The sequence below is a fragment of the Xenopus tropicalis genome, chromosome 1 (genome assembly GCF_000004195.4).
Source record: "Xenopus tropicalis strain Nigerian chromosome 1, UCB_Xtro_10.0, whole genome shotgun sequence".
NCBI lineage: Eukaryota > Metazoa > Chordata > Amphibia > Anura > Pipidae > Xenopus > Xenopus tropicalis.
Window position 1 is genome coordinate 207,032,871 of NC_030677.2, and position 23,050 is coordinate 207,055,920.

The window sequence follows — 23,050 nt, forward strand, 5'->3', positions numbered from 1 at the left end:
CAAGAAAGGGTTACATCATCATCATCATCATCATCATCATCATCATCATCATCATCAATCATCAATCATCAATCATCATCATCCTTTATTAGTATAGTGCCAGCAAGCAAGGCTTACAGAGTAGGAATAGGATTAGAGGGCCCTACTCACAAGAGCTTACAATCTAAAGGGTTAGGGTACATTTGAAATAAAAAGGGGGGGGGGGTCTTTGTGGAGCATTTGAAGTTTGGCAGGAAGGGGAGAGTCCGAGAGCTCGAGGAAGAGAGTTCCGGAGACGGCAGAAGCCTGGGAGAAGTCTTGCAGTCGGGAATGGGATGAAGTGATCCATCCTATACAGCCGGCAGCCAATCAGAGTCGTAGAATTTCCACAAGGCTGGAATAAACTGGAACCAATCAGAGAATGTTGATAGGGCTGGGAAACCCTTTGCATTCTGCTCTCTGTCCAAGGCAAACTCACCCTCCTGGGGGAGGAGCGAATATCCTCTGGCATTCTGGGTACTATCGGCGCCCCCTGCAGGTAGGTGCCCCCGGGGTTCTGTGTAACGTTGGGTTCTGATATTGGGCCCCATGTAGTCCCTGTTCCCTCCCCATTCATAGACTGGCGCTAGTAATGATAGTAACAGGAGCCAACATGGCAGCTCTTGTGCCAAACCAATGAATTGCATGTTACCTGGCCACGCCTCCTGGCCACGCCCCTGGCCTTCCAGCAAAGAAACTGGGAGGTGGAGCAGAGAAAGAGAACCTATTGCAGAGGGTGAGATGGCACAGAGAGGAGCCACTGTATGGGGTACATCTCTACCCCTGCTGGGTCAGCTCCACTGACTGTTTGACTAAAAGACCAATTGCAAATATGCTTAGATTATCAGCCAGTAAAAACACTGTGGTTTGGAGCCTGAATCATAAACTGGTGTTTTCTACTCGTTTTCAGATTTCAGCATACAGACCCCCCCAGCATACAGACCCCCCCAGCATACAGACCCCCCCAGCATAAAGACCCCCCCCAGCATACAGACCCCCTCCAGCATACAGACCCCCCCAGCATACAGACCCCCCCAGCATAAAGACCCCCCCCAGCATACAGACCCCCCCAGCATACAGACCCCCCAGCATACAGACCCCCCCCCAGCATACAGACCCCCCCAGCATTCAGACCCCCCCAGCATTCAGACCCCCCAGCATACAGACCCCCCCCAGCATTCAGACCCCCCCCAGCATACAGACCCCCCCAGCGTTCAGACCCCCCCAGCATACAGACCCCCCCCAGCATTCAGACCCCCCCAGCATACAGACCCCCCTCAGCGTACAGACCCCCCCAGCATACAGACCCCCCCAGCATACAGACCCCCCTCAGCGTACAGACCCCCCCAGCATACAGACCCCCCCAGCATATAGACCCCCCCAGCATACAGACCCCCCCCAAATATACAGACCCCCCCCCAGCATACAGACCCCCCCCCCCCAGGATACAATAAGAGTGTGGGACTGAGCAGAGACCTCTGGGTGTCACGTTAATGACCTCCTGCTTCATAATTTTCATATGTGGATTCCTGCGCTCTCCTGTAGGGGGAGGTAGAGAGGCCAATGAGCACATTTCAGTGTCGGTAACATACAGCCCCCAAATGGTATTTATACTATAAATCTGTCTAATAATGTTCCAGCTGCACCAGAACCCATTTTGGGTGGGTCACCTAGAACCCCCCTATCAGTATAGAACTAATTATTATTATTATGGATTTGTTTGGTGGCAGTAATAGAGCGAGAGCTCAGGGCACCTCCTCCAGCCCCCTGTGATAGACAGGTCTCTAGCCCCCCCTCCTATTAGTCTATATATTATCCTATCAGATATCAGTCTGTATATTATCCTATCAGATATCAGTCTGTATATTATCCTATCGGATATCAGTCTGTATATGATCCTATCGGATATCAGTCTGTATATGATCCTATCGGATATCAGTCTGTATATGATCCTATCGGATATCAGTCTGTATATGATCCTATCGGATATCAGTCTGTATATGATCCTATCAGATATCAGTCTATATAATAATAATGGGGAAGAGCCCAGGTCTCTCCTTGATACCCTTGAGCCTGAGGAGACAACTCAAACCTGTGCAGAATGTGAATGTCGCTGCGTGGGGGTGGGGGGCCCCTGCAGGTTTGGGGGAGTTCGGCTTTGGGTTCCTCGGGGTTCATCCCACCCAGGCTCATTTTATTTAATAGGGGTCCCCACATGGTGCATTCTGGGAGGTTCCACTCTATGGAGATGGATCATCTGGGTTCCACATTGTTCCCTACTCTAATGAGCCATTGGGCACAGGAGCTGGAACATCTAGTGACTCAGTGGAACCTCTAGAACCGACCCTCTCACATGTGGCTCTGTGCTAATCCCTATTCTCTAACAGACATTGGCCGATACTCACCCGTGTAGCTCCAACCGCTGCTTCTTATTACCTGTTGGGGGAAACCAAAGTATTTATGGGGAAACTCGCTACGTGGATCCTATGGGGAGAGTAACGGGCTGCACCCAGGGAAGGGGAGAGAGGGGTTCTGCTCAGGGTGTAAGTTTGGGGGCCCCCTGGTTCCCCCCAGGCCTGGGTGTGACTTTGGGTTGGAGAAGTCGAGGGGCTCCCATTGCTGGGGGGCAAGTTAAGGGCTGTGAGGCCTTCAGTGTAACCCAAAGGGGGGGCCGTATAGGGACAGTCTCTCCCATACACTGACCAATGGAATGAGAGATGACTTACCGTTCCTATAGCAGGTTGCTACGCACAGCAACCCCAGCAGCAGCATTAGCTTGAGTGCCAGAGCCGCCCACAGCAGCCCCAGGGGCAGATTGTTGTTGCCCCCCGATTTGAACTTGTAGAAATAGACAGAGGCCTCGACTCTCCCGTGGCTGTTTGTGGCCACACACGTGTACTTGCCGTCTCGCGTCAGATAATGTAACTCCGTGGCCACTTGGTGCTTCAACATGGGCCCAGTTAGCCTTGTGTCTTGGTTCCTATCTAATGGGTCGGCCCAGTACAGAGAAGGGACCGGTTCCCCCTCGGCAACACAAACTGCATGGTACCCCCGGGAGCCGTCAAACCCAACTGTCATGTTAAGGATTCTGGGAGGAGCTGGGAAAGGGGCGGAACAAAACCATTTTAGAGATTATATTGTATGGGAATAATAAGTAACAGCTTTCTACAGGGGCTGTAAGAGTTAAATTCTTATGTATGGTTACAATTCAGCAGGAACAGCCCCCTAAGTTTGCTCATAGCCTGTACAGAGAGATACCATAAAACTATGGCACATAGGGATCCCCCTGTACTAAGCACAATTCAGCAGGAACAGCCCCCTAAGTTTGCTCATAGCCTGTACAGAGAGATACCATAAAACTATGGCACATAGGGATTCCCCTGTACTAAGCACAATTCAGCAGGAACAGCCCCCTAAGTTTGCTCATAGCCTGTACAGAGAGATACCATAAAACTATGGCACATAGGGATCCCCCTGTACTAAGCACAATTCAGCAGGAACAGCCCCCTAAGTTTGCTCATAGCCTGTACAGAGAGATACCATAAAACTATGGCACATAGGGATCCCCCTGTACTAAGCACAATTCAGCAGGAACAGCCCCCTAAGTTTGCTCATAGCCTGTACAGAGAGATACCATAAAACTATGGCACATAGGGATTCCCCTGTATTAAGCACAATTCAGCAGGAACAGCCCCCTAAGTTTGCTCATAGCCTGTACAGAGAGATACCATAAAACTATGGCACATAGGGATTCCCCTATACTAAGCGCAATTCAGCAGGAACAGCCCCTTGGACCCTGCTCAGGTAGGAAGTACTTACCCGCCAGGTGCAGCTGAGTGCCAGTCTTTGCCTCATACTTATCGTGCCGGTCGGGGGAGAGCTCCACCCGGCAGTAGTACTTGGTACTGTCCCCCCACGTGAGGTTCCCGATGCTGACGGAGAGGTTGTTATGACGAGGGTTTCCCAGCAGGATGAACTTGTTCATGTAATTGGTCGTGGGCCTGCAGGGGGCGCTGCTGTTGGAACTCACACATTTGAACACCACCTCCCCGTCGTACGGCCGACCGACCCTCCAGATGGCAGTTAGTGCCCCGTCGTGACTCCGGCTGTGCGGGGAGCTGAACCAACAGGGCAACGTGGCCGATTTGCCCACTTCCCCTGTGACTTCTTTGGGCACCTGGAACGCCCACTGGTTCCCACCGTTCCCTGAAACGGGGATTCTGTTACTGTGTTATAGACTGGCTCATTCTAAGCAACTTTTCTATTGGTCTTTGTATTTTTTCTTTTTTTATAGTTTTTTAATTATTTGCCGCCTTCTTCGTCTCAGCTTTTCAGATGGGGGTCACTGACTCTTTTTGAGGCTATAATTTTAGTTATTGTTACTTTATTTTACTTATCTTTGTATGTGGGCCCTCCCCTAGCAACCAGACAGCTGCTGTAATGCCAGACTGGAGAGCTGCTACATAAGAAGCTAAATAATTCAATAACTACAAATAATAAAAAATAAAGACCAATTGCAAATTGTCTCAGGATATCGCTCTCTACATCATACGAAGAGTTAATTTAAGGTGACCAACCCCTTTAATGTTTGAAAGAACCTGAACCCTTATGGTCATGTGATCTTAAAGAGCAACAATTTCTTTTTAAGTTTGCCCAAAATAGATTGGGTCCAGATTGAGTTCAGTTGGGCAAATCTATTATAACCGCAGGGGGGGCAGCGGGGGGAACAGGGTGCTGGGGGGCCCCCGGGTCTGTTTGGTGTCGGTACAACGTGTATTTATGGGAAACCCACTGTAACTCACCGGACTCTGCAGTAAAGATGAGAAACCCAAACAGAGACACGACTCCTCTCATTCTGCCCCCCGGTTACTAACGGCTCCGATTCTCTCACGTTACACTGATGTCTCCCTGAGAGCCGAGTAGGGAATGAGGAACAAATAGTCCCGGGGGGGCGGGGGGTTATTATTAGCTGCTCCCAGTTACTCACACACTTTAGGGAAGAGGCAGTGGAACCAACAACTGTCTCTGAATCATATTTACCCTGATAGGGGTCATGTTCAGCGCTCATTTCATTTAATAACCAGCAGGGGGAGCCAGAGAACCACTGAGAGATGTTCTGCCAAGTGCCCAGCAGAGGGCAGCAGAGAGCAACTGAATATTCCTTTAGCTTTAGTTTCACTGCTGCCTGGGGAGACACATTCACAGCTGCACAACCTCACACCTCTCTGGGCAGTAGAAGGCTGGGCAACTCTGTAGCCAATCACAGATGTTTACAAGGCCTGATCATGTAGCTTTGCATTGGTCATTTCATATCCGAATGCTTAAAGCCACAAACGAGCATGTTTCATATTTATGAATAAGAGATGTTTGGCTTTCCCTGATTCTGGGCAAATGTTCCCCATTTGTCATTAACCTCTGGCAGCAGAGGGCGCTGTTGCAGTGGAGGCTGATGGGCAGCCAACATCAAACATGGCAGCTCCTACTCATATAGGAATAAACACAATAAGTAAAGGAATTGGGCTGCAGGTGAGAATAGCCTATAACTAGTGTCATCATCATCCTCATTTCATACGTTTTACTGATTTATAATAAAATAATAAAATGGAAGGAGATTCGCCTTATAAACTGGATATCATTTGCCTAATTGATAGACTTGTAACCCCTTCAGGAATTCTTGGGGGGGGGGGGTCACCGGTATTTATACCCCCACTAGGGGCGGAGTAAGGGATAGGGTTGTGTTGCTATGGAGCAAGCTGTGGGCTTGGCTGAAAGTCACCTCCTGGGAGGTTGCTATGGGTGCATTGCCGAAGGCTGCCATCTGCAGGCTAGAGGTGGTATTGAAACAGTTCCCTTAACTCCTCATTTACAGGACTTTCCCAAAACCTCTTTAATATTGATCTCTTTGCTCCTAAACATTTATTTTTAACCCCCGCCCTGTCACAGGTCCAAAACAGGGACCACAATCCCTTTTGATGAATAGAGTGTTGCCTGCATTCAGCTGCACTGTATTTTGTAGGAGTTGGGGGGGCAGGCCCACCTACCGACCTACCTTCCCCCCGGGCCCACCCACTGGTTCCCCCTGGTCTGGAACCCCAGAATCTCCATTCTGAAGCCGACCCTGATTGAGGAGTGAGTCCTTCACCCCTTCACTGGCCAATCAGGTATAACCCATGGGAACCAATCAGCTTTGATCAGTGTGAGCCGAAAGATCTTGGGGGTGGGGGTATGGGAGGTGTAGTTTAAAAACAGGTAAAGGGTTGAGCCATTTCTTAATGGCAGGTTTTTGCCCCGGGCCCCTCCATAACATTTCTGAGAGGGTTACGTGTAACAGCTGCCACTGAATGGAATATTCCAGCCCCCCCCCCCAGCTGACTCAGGAACCCCAAATCTTTTATAATGACAAACATGTGATATTCTCTCGCCTGTAATCGCACAATATGATCTGCGCTCCCTTCTGGCTCATTTACTACAAACACTCTGCGTGGGGCCCCTATACCTGTAATGCAATCTGCAGCTCCCTAGCGCCCCCTTCTGCACCCCTAATGGCAAGGGTGCTCCTGCCATGAGGCTAAGTGAGAGCTGAAGGCAATTCCATCCCCCCATACCCCGATCTGATTACCCTGCAAACTGGGGGCTACCGAAAGTCCAATGTAGGGACAAGGGACACAATGAAATATATATATACATAGTATTTTGTAAGGTTTATGTGTGTAGGACTGGCGCCCCCTGGTGTTACACTCGTAATGTTACTTATCTGCTGGGCGGACTGATGGTCCCCATGATATTGTGCTGACATGGGGGATGCGCTTAGGGGGGGGGGGGCATCGTTACTGCTGATTAGAACACTGAGTGGCAAAAGCTTTGCCAGAGCCACAGCCATGTAATATGGATCAGCCCAATCCCGCGCCATCTTACCTGTAACTCTCACCAACAAAAGGCAGCAAAAATATTGGGTCACCAGTGAGATCCCCCAAGGTTCAGATCCCAAAGGGTCCAGCACAGCTGTCGGTACCAGTGGTGTAACTGGATGTTACTGGGCCCCTCACCAAATTCAATGAAGGCCCCAAAACATTGGTAAGTTGACCTATTCTGCCAAGATACAGTGTATTGAATTTGATCATTAATTAGGGCCTCAATGGGCTCCTGGGACCCTACAACTGCAGCATCTGCTTCCTCTGTAGTTACGCCCCTGGTAAGGACAATGCCCAGTTCCTCAGTAGATCTTCCCTTGCCTAAATCCCTAACACAAGGGGGGCATTATGTATTTATGCCCTTTAGCACCCCAAGAGGTTCCTATCAGCAGCTTGTTCATTGGTGTCCTCTAGATCCTTCTAAAGGTGCCTTTTTACTATAGGGCACGGCCTCCTAGGGGTACACTGGGTATCTGACTCTTATCATCAAGCCCTAACTAAGGATTAGTACAGGGGTGGGCAAACTACGGTCTGCGGGCCACAGCCGCTGGCCTTTTCAATCCGGCCCGCCAACTCGTGCCCCCTTAAAAGAATTAAGGCCCCTGATTGGTTGCGCCCCATGCGTGCGCGTGACATTAGCATGCACGGGGCGCAACCATATAAAAGGATGCAGTGGGGAGCCGGGGTCAGAAGCAGCCGCAGGAGGGAGCGAGCCGCACGTAGCAGGGGGGGAGATGGAGGATGCTGGTGGGAGGATGCTGGTGGGAGGATGCTGGAAAGGACGTTGGGATGGAGGTGGAGCTGGAGGGAACTGGAGGATGCTGGGGGGAGCTGGAGGATGCTAGGAGGGAGCTGGAGGATGCTGGGGGGAGCTGGAGGATGCTGGGAGGGAGCTGGAGGATGCTAGGAGGGAGCTGGAGGATGCTGGGGGGGAGCTGGAGGATGCTGGGGGGGAGCTGGAGGATGTTAGGAGGAAGCTGGAGGATGCTGGGGGGGAGCTGGAGGATGCTGGGGGGGAGCTGGAGGATGCTAGGAGGGAGCTGGAGGATGCTGGGAGGGAACTGGAGGATACTGGGGGTGGAGCTGGAGGATGCTGGGGGGGAGCTGGAGGATGCTAGGAGGGAGCTGGAGGATGCTGGGGGGGAGCTGGAGGATGCTGGGAGGGAGCTGGAGGATGCTGGGGTGGGGAGCTAAGAGGCCCGTGATTTCTGATGCTGGCCCTTCGGTAAGTCAATGTGGCCCCTGAGCCAAAAAGTTTGCCTGCCCCTGGATTAGGAGCACATAGACCTGTCCTTTTAGGCATCTAACCCTCCATCCTACCCTCAGGCAGCCATCGGGGGATTCTTAGGGGGCAGCCATTGGGGGATACTGACAAGCGATACAAGGTGTCTCCAAGGGTGTCAAGCTTCTATAAGGCTTGAAAGGATCATCCTGACATCTCCACCATTAGATACTGTAGTTCTTGTTCCTCTATCTATTATTATCTCCCCCCTACAGTAGATGCAATGGACCCCCTGAAATGGTTCATGGTTTTCTCAATCAGTTTGGGCAAAGCCTCTAGGGATCTGCCCTGAAGCCGACACCCAGTGCCCAGTTCTTGCCAAGAGGCCACAGTATCCTACAGCCTTCTCCAAGCGAGAGCCAAGGGTAAGTAAGGCAGGAAGGTGCTGGATCCTTGCAGAGATGCAGCGGCAGCCAATGACCGACAGCCGGACTCCATTCATCCACTGGAGAGAGACATCTGTATCTCAGAGGGTTTGTGAGACATCAGCGACAGGGCGGTTGCCCAGAAGGTCTCTTTGCCGACTCAGCAATAATGCCACAAGCAATTGTTCACTAAATAACTCGGCTCCTACAATAGAATTTCCCCAAACAAACGTTCCCCCCCCGACCCTGTCAGAAATGCAGCTCAATGGGGGGATCAGATATTGGCCGGAAACATTCTCCTGGGTTATTCCAGGTACAAACGATGTCTCTCAGTTCAGCTAAGCGGGGGTTAATGTGTTTGGCCACCAAAGTGCCACATTGATTGTACAACTGTAACTTGTCCCCCCACAGTTGCCACATTGCAGTTGCAATTTGGATTATTGGCCTTTTGGACTGAAACCAGATCTTCTTGTTCCTGTGTATCTGGGCCAAGTGGCCCGGCAAGGTTTGTGGCCACCCAGGGATGTAACTGGGCACTTACAGTATCACTTACTGAGCCCACTGGTGCTTGGCCATTTCGTTGGGCACTTGGCAATGTGACTGTATGAGGCCAATGTAACCGGCCCTTATCACTGGCCGCAGGTATAGCTGGATCCATACTAATACCGACCTGTGTAACTGGGCCACTGACTCATCAGAGTTAGAACTTAACTGGTCCATTTGGAACTTTACACTTAATACTTAATAGCCCCCCCCCCCGCTGTCATTAAGCTGTAAAATTTAGGAAGGGAGGGCAGGAGCTCAGGTGATTGGATGCCCTTTCCCCCTCACAGCTTTCCCTGCTGCTCATTTGTCAGTAAAGTTTAAGTCCCGGTAAAGCTGCATGGGGATTGGATGGGCTGGAGGGGAAGTTGGGAAGGATCAGCAGGGGACTGCAGGGCCCCCCTTATATCCAAAACTGTGATCCATAAGCTTGATCCTTATCAGCATAATTCTGCACTAGATCCACTACTGTTTAGTGGAAGTTTGTAGTGGGGGCTGGAAAGTTCAGCTTCTCCTACATGAACTTTCCAGCAGGGGAATGACTGGTTATTATAGAGTCACATAGTTACATAGTTAGTTACATAGTTACATAGGGTTGAAAAAAGACCTGTGTCCATCAAGTTCAACCCATCCAAGTAAACCCAGCACACCTAACCCACACCTACCAATCTATACTCACATACATAAACTATAAATACAACCACTAGTACTAACTGTAGATATTAGTATCACAATAGCCTTGGATATTCTGATTGATCAAGAACTCATCCAGGCCCCTCTTAAAGGCATTAACAGAATCTGCCATTACCACATCACTAGGAAGGGCATTCCATAACCTCACTGCCCTCACCGTGAAAAACCACCTACGCTGCTTCAAATGGAAGCTCCGTTCCTCTAATCTAAAGGGGTGACCTCTGGTGCGTTGATTGTTTTTATGGGAAAAAAGAACATCCCCCAACTGCCTATAATCCCCTCTAATGTACTTGTACAGAGTAATCATGTCCCCTCGCAAGCGCCTCTTTTCCAGAGAAAACAACCCCAACCTCGACAGTCTAACCTCATAGTTTAAATCTTCCATCCCCTTAACCAGTTTAGTTGCACGTCTCTGCACTCTCTCCAGCTCATTAATATCCTTCTTAAGGACTGGAGCCCAAAACTGCACTGCATACTCAAGGTGAGGCCTTACCAGGGACCTATAAAGGGGCAAAATTATGTTCTCATCCCTTGAGTCAATGCCCTTTTTTATACAAGACAGCACTTTATTTGCTTTAGTAGCCACAGAATGATACTGCCTGGAATTAGACAACTTGTTATCAACAAAAACCCCTAGATCCTTCTCCATTAAGGAAACCCCCAACACACTACCATTCAGTAGATAGTTTGCGTTTATATTATTTCTACCAAAGTGCATAACTTTGCACTTATCAACATTGAACCTCATTTTCCAGTTTGCTGCCCAGTTATCTAATTTTGTCAAATCGCTCTGCAAAGCGGCACATCCTGCATGGAACTTATAGTTTTGCACAATTTAGTGTCATCAGCAAAAATAGAAACAATACTGTCTATGCCCACCTCCAGGTCATTAATAAACAAGTTAAACAGCAACGGCCCAAGGACTGACCCCTGCGGTACTCCACTAACCACACTGGTCCAATTAGAAAATGTTCCATTTACAACCACTCTTTGTACTCTATCCTTCAGCCAGTTCTCTATCCAATTACAAATATTATGTTCTAGGCCAATATTCCTTAATTTGATCATTAACCTTCTGTGAGGTACTGTATCAAACGCTTTAGCAAAGTCCAAGTAGATCCCATCCACTGCCATTCCAGCATCAAGGTTCCTACTCACCTCCTCATAAAAGGCAACTAAATTAGTCTGGCAAGATCTGTTACGCATAAAACCATGCTGGCACAAACTAATAGTATTGTGAACTGCAATGTATTCAAGTACCCTATCCCTTATTACCCCTTCCAAAAGTTTTCCTACTACTGATGTCAGACTAACAGGCCTATAGTTTTCAGGCTGAGAACGGGATCCCTTTTTAAATAACGGCACCACATTAGCAATCCGCCAGTCTCTCGGCACCATGCCAGACCTCAATGAATCCTGAAAAATTAAGTGAAGAGGTTTGGCAATCACAGCGCTCAGCTCATTTAATACCCTGGGATGAATCCCATCCGGCCCTGGACCTTTGTTTACCTTTACATGTTCAAGTCTCTTTTGAATTTCCTCCCGAGTGACCCATGCGTCAGTAGCTAAATTACTAGAACTGGGCATATTACAAGGGAAGCCTTCATTATCTGGCTCCTCAGATGTATAGACAGATGAAAAATAAGAGTTCAAAATTTCAGCTTTTTCCCCGTTTTCATCAACCAACGTACCCCCCGTGATAATAAAGTTCCACCCCTTCTTGCTTCATTTTTTTACTATTCACATAATTAAAAAATAATTTTGGATTCTTTTTACTCCTAGCAGCAATATCCCTTTCCATCTCTATTTTAGCTTGCCTGATAGCTTTTTTGCTGCTTTATTTGCTTCCTTGTACCTGATGAAAGTTTCTGCTGTCCCAGCTAACTTGAATGCCCTAAAAGCACGTTTTTTCTTACCAACCTCGACAATAACACTTTTATTCAGCCATAAAGGTTTTGCTTTGCGATGCCTCTCCTTGCTTACAAGGGGAATATACTGTTGCGTATACCTACAAAGCAATGTTTTAAAGATGTTCCATTTTCCTTCTGTGTCTAACCCCATGAAAAGCCTTTCCCAGTTGACACATTGCAGAGATGCCCTTATACTGGCAAAGTCTGCACGTCTAAAATTGAGTGTTTTAGTTACTCCCTTATAGCGCTGTCTCTGCAGCATTATCTCAAAGGAGACCATGTTGTGATCACTGTTCCCCAAATGCTCACCCACACAAATGTTAGAGATAAGTTCATTATTATTAGAAATCACCAGGTCCAAAATAGCGTCATTCCTAGTGGGTTCTTGAACTGCCTGAAATAAAAAGTTGTCATCAGCTGTTTGTATTGGGATCTATTTACTGAATGATATCAGTGGCTCCTACATGAACTTTCCAGCAGGGGAATGACTGGTTATTATAGAGTCACATCAGCTGTTTGTATTGGGATCTATTTACTGAATGATATGAGCGGCTCCTACATGAACTTTCCAGCAGGGGAATGACTGGTTATTATAGAGTCACATCAGCTGTTTGTATTGGGATCTATTTACTGACTGATATGAGCGGCTCCTACATGAACTTTCCAGCAGGGGAATGACTGGTTATTATAGAGTCACATCAGCTGTTTGTATTGGGATCTATTTACTGAATGATATGAGCGGCTCCTACATGAACTTTCCAGCAGGGGAATGACTGGTTATTATAGAGTCACATCAGCTGTTTGTATTGGGATCTATTTACTGAATGATATGAGCGGCTCCTACATGAACTTTCCAGCAGGGGAATGACTGGTTATTATAGAGTCACATCAGCTGTTTGTATTGGGATCTATTTACTGAATGATATGAGCGGCTCCTACATGAACTTTCCAGCAGGGGAATGACTGGTTATTATAGAGTCACATCAGCTGTTTGTATTGGGATCTATTTACTGACTGATATGAGCGGCTCCTACATGAACTTTCCAGCAGGGGAATGACTGGTTATTATAGAGTCACATCAGCTGTTTGTATTGGGATCTATTTACTGAATGATATCAGTGGCTCCTACATGAACTTTCCAGCAGGGGAACGACTGGTTATTATAGAGTCACATCAGCTGTTTGTATTGGGATCTATTTACTGAATGATATGAGCGGCTCCTACATGAACTTTCCAGCAGGGGAATGACTGGTTATTATAGAGTCACATCGGCTGTTTGTATTGGGATCTATTTACTGAATGATATGAGCGGCTCCTTCATGAACTTTCCAGCAGGGGAATGACTGGTTATTATAGAGTCACATCAGCTGTTTGTATTGGGATCTATTTACTGAATGATATGAGCGGCTCCTACATGAACTTTCCAGCAGGGGAATGACTGGTTATTATAGAGTCACATCAGCTGTTTGTATTGGGATCTATTTACTGAATGATATGAGCGGCTCCTACATGAACTTTCCAGCAGGGGAATGACCGGTTATTATAGAGTCACATCGGCTGTTTGTATTGGGATCTATTTACTGAATGATATGAGCGGCTCCTACATGAACTTTCCAGCAGGGGAATGACCGGTTATTATAGAGTCACATCAGCTGTTTGTATTGGGATCTATTTACTGAATGATATGAGCGGCTCCTACATGAACTTTCCAGCAGGGGAATGAGTGGTTATTATAGAGTCACATCAGCTGTTTGTATTGGGATCTATTTACTGAATGATATGAGCGGCTCCTACATGAACTTTCCAGCAGGGGAATGACTGCTTATTATAGAGTCACATCAGCTGTTTGTATTGGGATCTATTTACTGAATGATATGAGCGGCTCCTACATGAACTTTCCAGCAGGGGAATGACTGGTTATTATAGAGTCACATCAGCTGTTTGTATTGGGATCTATTTACTGAATGATATGAGCGGCTCCTACATGAACTTTCCAGCAGGGGAATGACTGGTTATTATAGAGTCACATCAGCTGTTTGTATTGGGATCTATTTACTGAATTATATGAGCGGCTCCTACATGAACTTTCCAGCAGGGGAATGACCGGTTATTATAGAGTCACATCGGCTGTTTGTATTGGGATCTATTTACTGAATGATATGAGCGGCTCCTACATGAACTTTCCAGCAGGGGAATGACTGGTTATTATAGAGTCACATCAGCTGTTTGTATTGGGATCTATTTACTGAATGATATGAGCGGCTCCTACATGAACTTTCCAGCAGGGGAATGAGTGGTTATTATAGAGTCACATCAGCTGTTTGTATTGGGATCTATTTACTGAATGATATGAGCGGCTCCTACATGAACTTTCCAGCAGGGGAATGACTGCTTATTATAGAGTCACATCAGCTGTTTGTATTGGGATCTATTTACTGAATGATATGAGCGGCTCCTACATGAACTTTCCAGCAGGGGAATGACTGGTTATTATAGAGTCACATCAGCTGTTTGTATTGGGATCTATTTACTGAATGATATGAGCGGCTCCTACATGAACTTTCCAGCAGGGGAATGACTGGTTATTATAGAGTCACATCAGCTGTTTGTATTGGGATCTATTTACTGACTGATATGAGCGGCTCCTACATGAACTTTCCAGCAGGGGAATGAGTGGTTATTATAGAGTCACATCAGCTGTTTGTATTGGGATCTATTTACTGAATGATATGAGCGGCTCCTACATGAACTTTCCAGCAGGGGAATGACTGGTTATTATAGAGTCACATCAGCTGTTTGTATTGGGATCTATTTACTGAATGATATGAGCGGCTCCTACATGAACTTTCCAGCAGGGGAACGACTGGTTATTGGGCCCCACAGCAACATCATTGGGCCCCTACACTTATACAATTTACGTAAATTATGTTACTTTCAAAGAAACGTACGTAATTTACGTATAAACTTCACTGACCCCCAATTAAAATACTGATTTATTGGCACATTCACTATTTGTATCTTTACATGAACTATTACTGGCTAGTTATTGAGCCCCACCTCGAAACTTACGTAACTTATGCAAAAGCTTGAGTAACTTCCATATCAAGCAATGACAGCGCAGAGCAGGGGCAGGTAGGTGGGAAGGGGTTAAACTTATGGCAAATTACAGTGACCCCCAATGAACTGACCATTAATTAGTGCATTAATAGATCTCTTTATATGAACTGTTTATTATAGAGTCACACCAGCCATTTATATTGCACACACATTTGGTACTGCGCGCTTGGGTTCAATAGGGGCCCCCATATAAATGACTTGCACGGGGCCCCAGTGTTTCTGATGGCAGCCTTGCATTAACCCTTTCTTACAGTGATCCAGAGTAAGGCAGACAAGAACCTGAACGAGCCATTGGCCGACTGATGCCCCCACACCCACAAACAATTCTCCCTGAACCAATAATCAGACTTCAGTTGATTCAGTTATATGTGTTTATTTCCCTTTGTGCCATTTGTATAGTTTTTTGAGCTTTTAGTTGCTTCTAAGGGTGCCCCCAGGCCAGTAAAGTGCCCCCATGGCTTATAGCAAGTTACATAACTATCCTTGGGCAGGGACCATTGGGCACAATGATAGGCCGCCATATTCCTAGGCTGGTACAATGTGCACCTCACCAACAACTCACCTACCTACCTACCAGTGGGTCATTTGGTTGAAATCCTTGGAATTCTGGGAAACCAATAGAATTTCAGCAACTTTTTGCTCATCCAATTAGATTGCAGTTATTTCCTTAAGTGTCAACCAATACCTGGTGATGTTTTATAAAATCTATATCAATTGAAGTCGAATTCTGGTCTTCCTCCCCACAGACTATACATTTACCTATAAACTTGGATGGAACATAATACAATAGCGGTAAATGACACATTTATTCATGTGAATATTAATTATAATTAGTGACATATGATGGGGTGGGAATAAAATAAGCCCTAACTGTGCACTTCAACCTGTAGAATTTAGTTCCACCCTTGGCTTTGGTTAAAATGCCACTTGCACAGAACAAAGTGTCCAATGATAAAACAAATAAAGAATATTTACCTCCCGCCTCCCTTCTGTTTGCTCGTTAGCTTCTAATATTTCATCCCGAAGCCTTTTATCTGATGCGCGTGGAATTAATTGTAACGATAATGATGCAACAACTCGGCTTTCACTCAATGCTGCTGCCGTTTGTTCCCTCGTAAACACAGGATCCTTCCATAACTCTACGTCATGTACCGGAATTATCTGTATCATGAGAAACAAAGACAGCTGATTGGTCGCCTATTGTTCAATCAAGACCGTTTTTTATATGCCCTTAAGGGCCAAAAGAGGACGAGTCAAAAAAGAGTTTAGAGCCTGACATTAGGTCCCACCAAGTACAGGTACTGTTTTATTATTACAGAGAAAAGGGAATCATTTAACCATGAAATAAACCCAATAGGGCTGTTCTGCCCCAATAAGGGGTAATTATATCTTAGTTGGGATCAAGTACAGGTACTGTTTTATTATTACAGAGAAAAGGGAATCATTTAACCATGAAATAAACCCAATAGGGCTGTTCTGCCCCAATAAGGGGTAATTATATCTTAGTTGGGATCAAGTACAGGTACTGTTTTATTATTACAGAGAAAAGGGAATCATTTAACCATGAAATAAACCCAATAGGGCTGTTCTGCCCCAATAAGGGGTAATTATATCTTAGTTGGGATCAAGTACAGGTACTGTTTTATTATTACAGAGAAAAGGGAATCATTTAACCATTAAATAAACCCAATAGGGCTGTTCTGCCCCAATAAGGGGTAATTATATCTTAGTTGGGATCAAGTACAGGTACTGTTTTATTATTACAGAGAAAAGGGAATCATTTAACTATTAAATAAACCCAATAGGACTGTTCTGCCCCAATAAGGGTAATTATATCTTAGTTGGGATCAAGTACAGGTACTGTTTTATTATTACAGAGAAAAGGGAATCATTTAACCATTAAATAAACCCAATAGGGCTGTTCTGCCCCAATAAGGGGTAATTATATCTTAGTTGGGATCAAGTACAGGTACTGTTTTATTATTACAGAGAAAAGGGAATCATTTAACCATTAAATAAACCCAATAGGGCTGTTCTGCCCCCAATAAGGGGTAATTATATCTAAGTTGGGATCAAGTACAGGTACTGGACAAAACACAAATTTTTTAAAAAAATGTTGTGGTATCCCAGATCTAGAACCCAATAGCTGTCATTATTGATATTATTATCAAAGGGAGTCAGTACTTTTGGATCTGCTCTTTCTCAGCTCTGGATATTTATGTCAAATTGACCCGGTATTTCCGGGAAGGCTTGTAGGGACCCACTTTGACTTTAAAAGCCGCTTGTAAATACCTAAATGTGGCGGTAACGGCTGGTTATCAGATTGGCTGGGACACAAGGTTCTGAAAGTTGAAAGGAAACTGAGATTAAATCTAAACAATCTAAAGTTCTTTAAACTTAATACGAATTCTAGTTTTTATTGCTCGTTGGCGCATTGGCTGCTTCGGAATTGTGCAGAAGGGCACCCAACATTAGCGGGGGCCCCATGAAGAGGTGGGCCTGGGTTTTCCACCATTTCCAAGGCCCCCCTTGATAAAATAACAGCTCTGAAATATTCTATAAACAGGAAAAGAGTTTCTGGAATCATTGCTGATGAACAAGAAAAATAATCCGCTTGCGTGCAGCGAAGATTTAGCAGCAGAAAAACACGCAGGGGCCTCGCAGGTCATTAATCTTCCCCAGGCGCGGAGGCTGCCAACTCATTTCACGGTAACAGCCGTGCCAGGATATTTAGAGGGATGATGAGATCTGGCAAATGTAGCGCAACTAAAAGTTTGTTACATTTCTATTCTGTGGCTCAGTATGAATTAAAGGGGAACTTTCCTCTCTATAGAAGGGGATGTCGGGGGGGAACCTGCTACACACAGTGGGTGATGCAAAGGAAGGTTTCAAGTTGGCTCCGGGTCTAGAACCCCGTGCAGAACAATAGTACAGGTATGGGATCCCTTATCCGGAGGCAGAACAGCCCTATTGGGTTTATTTCATGGTTAAATGATTCCCTTTTCTCTGTAATAATAAAACAGTACCTTGTACTTGATCCCAACTAAGATATAATTACCCCTTATTGGGGCAGAACAGCCCTATTGGGTTTATTTAATGGTTAAATGATTCCCTTTTCTCTGTAATAATAAAACAGTACCTGTACTTGATCCCAACTAAGATATAATTACCCCTTATTGGGGGCAGAACAGCCCTATTGGGTTTATTTCATGGTTAAATGATTCCCTTTTCTCTGTAATAATAAAACAGTACCTGTACTTGATCCCAACTAAGATATAATTACCCCTTATTGGGGGCAGAACAGCCCTATTGGGTTTATTTCATGGTTAAATGATTCCCTTTTCTCTGTAATAATAAAACAGTACCTGTACTTGATCCCAACTAAGATATAATTACCCCTTATTGGGGGCAGAACAGCCCTATTGGGTTTATTTCATGGTTAAATGATTCCCTTTTCCTCTGTAATAATAAAACAGTACCTGTACTTGATCCCAACTAAGATATAATTACCCCTTATTGGGGGCAAACCAGCCCTATTGGGTTTTATTTAATGGTTAAATGATTCCCTTTCCTCTGTAATAATAAAACAGTACCTGTACTTGATCCCAACTAAGATATAATTACCCCTTATTGGGGCAGAACAGCCCTATTGGGTTTATTTCATGGTTAAATGATTCCCTTTTCTCTGTAATAATAAAACAGTACCTGTACTTGATCCCAACTAAGATATAATTACCCCTTATTGGGGCAGAACAGCCCTATTGGGTTTATTTCATGGTTAAATGATTCCCTTTTCTCTGTAATAATAAAACAGTACCTGTACTTGATCCCAACTAAGATATAATTACCCCTTATTGGGGCAGAACAGCCCTATTGGGTTTATTTAATGGTTAAATGATTCCCTTTTCTCTGTAATAATAAAACAGTACCTGTACTTGATCCCAACTAAGATATAATTACCCCTTATTGGGGCAGAACAGCCCTATTGGGTTTATTTCATGGTTAAATGATTCCCTTTTCTCTGTAATAATAAAACAGTACCTGTACTTGATCCCAACTAAGATATAATTACCCCTTATTGGGGCAGAACAGCCCTATTGGGTTTATTTAATGGTTAAATGATTCCCTTTCCTCTGTAATAATAAAACAGTACCTGTACTTGATCCCAACTAAGATATAATTACCCCTTATTGGGGGCAGAACAGCCCTATTGGGTTTATTTAATGGTTAAATGATTCCCTTTTCTCTGTAATAATAAAACAGTACCTGTACTTGATCCCAACTAAGATATAATTACCCCTTATTGGGGGCAGAACAGCCCTATTGGGTTTATTTAATGGTTAAATGATTCCCTTTTCTCTGTAATAATAAAACAGTACCTGTACTTGATCCCAACTAAGATATAATTACCCCTTATTGGATGCAAAACAATCCTATTGGGTTTAATTAATTTTTATTGTTTTTTTAGTAGACTCAAGGTATGGAGATCCAAATTACGGAAAGACCCCTTTTAATGAATAATGAGTCCTATACCTGTATTAAGTACTCAGTTAATACTTTATGCCTTTGTTTGAGCAGAAGTCTTCAGACTTTTTGGTTCCAGGCCCCTCTTAGCCATCTAACATTTGACTGGGCCCACACAACAAATTCACAAATATATGAAAACACCATTTGTCTGACATGACCTGCCCTTCATAAAGCCATGCTGATTACTGCTCATAATGCCATTCTCTAGTACATAATTCTGAATGTGATCCCTTAATCTTAAGCCTTCAAATCACTTTCCCACCACAGATGTCAGACTTACTGGCCTATTATTGCCTGGCTGAGATTGTAACTACTTTTTAAATAGAGGAATGACATCAGCTTTCCTCCAGTCCATACGTACCATACCAGATCAATTAGAGAAAATCAGAAATAGAGGCCTGGCCCCTGAATGTTATCTTTCCAATATGAAGAACTTGCTTCCCTACATAGACATACTCGAATCATTAGATTTAGAAAAGGTCATGATATTGTGCCTCTGACTCACTGGGGCTAATTACAACCCACTTAGGCTCCCATAGTCATTTATCCCTCCTTCGCCATGTTCCATATTGATTTGATGGGTTCAGGATCTTAGAATCCCTGTACTTTCCATAGAATCTGTGCAGTTGCTCATCATGGCAGTCAGAGGGGCTTTAATTCCCAAAACCCATCACTTTAACATTAGGCATTAGAACAAGATGGGCATAGTAAAACAAAATGGTGACAGAAAGAGCAACAAGATGGCAGACAGTCTTTACTGATTGCCCGTTGGTTTGTTTGTAGCTGGTGGTTTAATAAATGAATCATCGTCCTGGTTCCCTTGGGCTTTCTACACTACTAATCTCACCCCTATGCCCCATTCCTAGCAAGGGAGAGTTAGGCCTGGGGGCAGGAGCAGCTGCAATGCCAAAAAGCACCCCTGTCAATGGTTTCCAGTTAGAAAGCCCTAATTAAAGAATGTGGCAGCCCAGTATAATAATAATAGATACAGGAAGTGCATTAGGTGCATTTTAACATTCTGTTGGTAGTGGTGTTTTTCCTAAGTACTACATGCCACCCTAAGTACTACATAGGGTCATAGGTTTAGAGCCAATAGGCTTCAGTGCGGAGCTGCTGAGCTGAGTATAGTTTCATTTATATGGAACATTGCCAATAGGGAGGCTTCATGGCGAATATTCATAAGACCTGAGCTCTAAAGAAAGCTTGGGACAGTAGAGAAAACACGGACAGCAGGGCATGATGGGAACAGCAGGGCAAGAGGTAACCAGTAGAGATAGCAGAGCAAGATGGGAACAGCAGGGCAAGAGGTAACCAGTAGAGATAGCAGAGCAAGATGGGAACAGCAGGGCAAAGAATGCTACAGTAAGACAAGATGGTAACAATATGCCAACTGTAGTTGAAGACAGTAGGACAAGATAGTAACTGTAGGGCAAGATCACAACTGCGGAACAGTTGAAGAAAGTAGGACAAGATGAGAAAACTTGGAAAAAATGTTGACATTAGGACAAGATGGAGAGAGTAGGGCAAAATGGAGACAGTAGGGCAAGATGGAGACAGTAGGGCAAGATGGTGATATTAAGACAAGATTGAGACAGTAGGGCAAAATTGTGATATAAGGGCAAGAGGAAACAGTAGGGCAGATGGAGACAGTAGGGCAAGATGGAAACAGTGGGGCAGATGGAGACAGTAGGGCAAGATGGAAACAGTAGGGCAAGATGGAGACAGCAGGGCGAGATGGAGACAGTAGGGCAGATGGAGACAGTAGGGCAAGATGGGGACAGTAGGGCAAGATGGAGACAGTAGGGTAAGATGGAGACAGTGGGGCAGATGGAGACAGTAGGGCAAGATGGAAACAGTAGGGCAAGATGGAGACAGTAGGGCAAGATGGAGACAATAGGGCAAGATGGGGACAGTAGGGCAAGATGGTGATATTAAGACAAGATTGAGACAGTAGAGCAAAATTGTGATATAAGGGCAAGATGGAAACAGAAGGGCAGATGGAGACAGTAGGGCAAGATGGAAACAGAAGGGCAGATGGAGACAGTAGGGCAAGATGGAAACAGTAGGGCAGATGGAGACAGTAGGGCAAGATGGAAACAGTAGGGCAAGATGGAGACAGTAGGGCAAGATGGAGACAATAGGGCAAGATGGGGACAGTAGGGCAAGATGGAGACAGTAGGGCAGATGGAGACAGTAGGGCAAGATGGAAACAGTAGGGCAAGATGGAGACAGTAGGGCAAGATGGAGACAATAGGGCAAGATGGGGACAGTAGGGCAAGATGGAGACAGTAGGGCAGATGGAGACAGTAGGGCAAGATGGGGACAGTAGGGCAAGATGGGGACAGTAGGGCAAGATGGAGACAGTAGGGCAGATGGAGACAGTAGGGCAGATGGAGACAGTAGGGCAAGATGGGGACAGTAGGGCAAGATGGAGACAGTAGGGCAGATGGAGACAGTAGGGCAGATGGAGACAGTAGGGCAAGATGGGGACAGTAGGGCAAGATGGAGACAGTAGGGCAGATGGAGACAGTAGGGCAGATGGAGACAGTAGGGCAAGATGGGGACAGTAGGGCAAGATGGAGACAGTAGGGCAGATGGAGACAGTAGGGCAGATGGAGACAGTAGGGCAAGATGGAGACAGTAGGGCAGATGGAGACAGTAGGGCAAGATGGGGACAGTAGGGCAAGATGGGGACAGTAGGGCAAGATGGAGACAGTAGGGCAAGATGGTGACAGTAGGGCAAGATGGGGACAGTAGGGCAAGATGGGGACAGTAGGGCAAGATGGGGACAGTAGGGCAAGATGGGGACAGTAGGGCAAGATGGGGACAGTAGGGCAAGATGGAGACAGTAGGGCAAGATGGGGACAGTAGGGCAAGATGGGGAGAGTAGGGCAAGATGGTGACAATAGAACAAGATGGTGATATTAGGATAAGATGGTGACAATAGAACAAGATGGTGATATTAGGATAAGATGGTGACAGTAGGACTAGATGGAAACAATAGAGCAAAATGCAGATGATAGGTGAAGATGGCAACAGTAGCGCAACATGGTGGTAGTAGCTCTTATATGTCTGTGCTGCTCGACCTGTTACCCTTTAAATATTGTTGACGCACAACTCAGATTGTAATTCAGGAGCAGCCGAAGGGCCCCAGGATTAAGTGCACCTGTCACCCAGAAAATTCCTTTTCATATTAAACAACAAACCCAAATTCATTTTTATATTACCACATCCAAACCCATTATAAAGGCATTTAAAAATCCCAGCTGTCAATCACATATTGCTTGCCCCGCCCCTATGCCTCAGGCAGACAAGTACTTTCACTTTCCATTCAGCACTCACTTTCCCCCTCCCTCCTCACCATCTAATTGTGTAGCCAGTGCCTGGGCCTGGGCATCTGGCCCCCCATTCTGGCACATACACACGATTTTGGGGTGATACATACTTGCCTTAATAACAGTGCCCACAAAATGGCAGCTGCCTATTTGCTGTGAGTGTGTAATTCCAACACTGAAGGAAACAACATTTATATTATTTATACAGTGTAAGTGGAGTTTATTTTGCTTAACAAACACAATGGAAAAGAATTTTGAATTATTTCTTCGGGTGACAGGTCCCCTTTAAAGAGTCCGACTTTACATAAAACGGGTCCCCCCGCCCCCAAATAAAGATGGTGCTGGAGTC

At 45.5% G+C, this 23,050-nt stretch overlaps 1 protein-coding gene across 1 annotated transcript; it reads right to left on the bottom strand.

The window, feature by feature from the left end:
• Positions 1 to 1,476: 1,476 nt before the first annotated feature.
• Positions 1,477 to 4,932, bottom strand: LOC116408355 (sialic acid binding Ig like lectin 15). Its single transcript, XM_031895129.1, has 5 exons — positions 4,821 to 4,932; positions 3,838 to 4,224; positions 2,745 to 3,116; positions 2,424 to 2,454; positions 1,477 to 1,557 (listed from the first exon to the last, which is right to left on the bottom strand). Exons 1-5 carry the CDS (start codon positions 4,870 to 4,872, stop codon positions 1,509 to 1,511), a joined length of 891 nt encoding a protein of 296 aa, XP_031750989.1. The 5' UTR covers positions 4,873 to 4,932; the 3' UTR covers positions 1,477 to 1,508.
• Between the last annotated feature and the right edge of the window lie 18,118 nt (positions 4,933 to 23,050).

Bases quoted from the DNA above. Each gene is read 5' to 3' on its own strand.
- LOC116408355 (XM_031895129.1), bottom strand. From the start codon at position 4,872: ATGAGAGGAGTCGTGTCTCTGTTTGGGTTTCTCATCTTTACTGCAGAG. The intron at 4,225-4,820 runs GTGAGTTACAGT...TCCCCGTTTCAG, and splicing joins CATCTTTACTGCAGAGTCCG to GGAACGGTGGGAACCAGTGG. The intron at 1,558-2,423 runs GTGAGTATCGGC...CTCCCCCTACAG, and splicing joins CAGCGGTTGGAGCTACACGG to GAGAGCGCAGGAATCCACAT.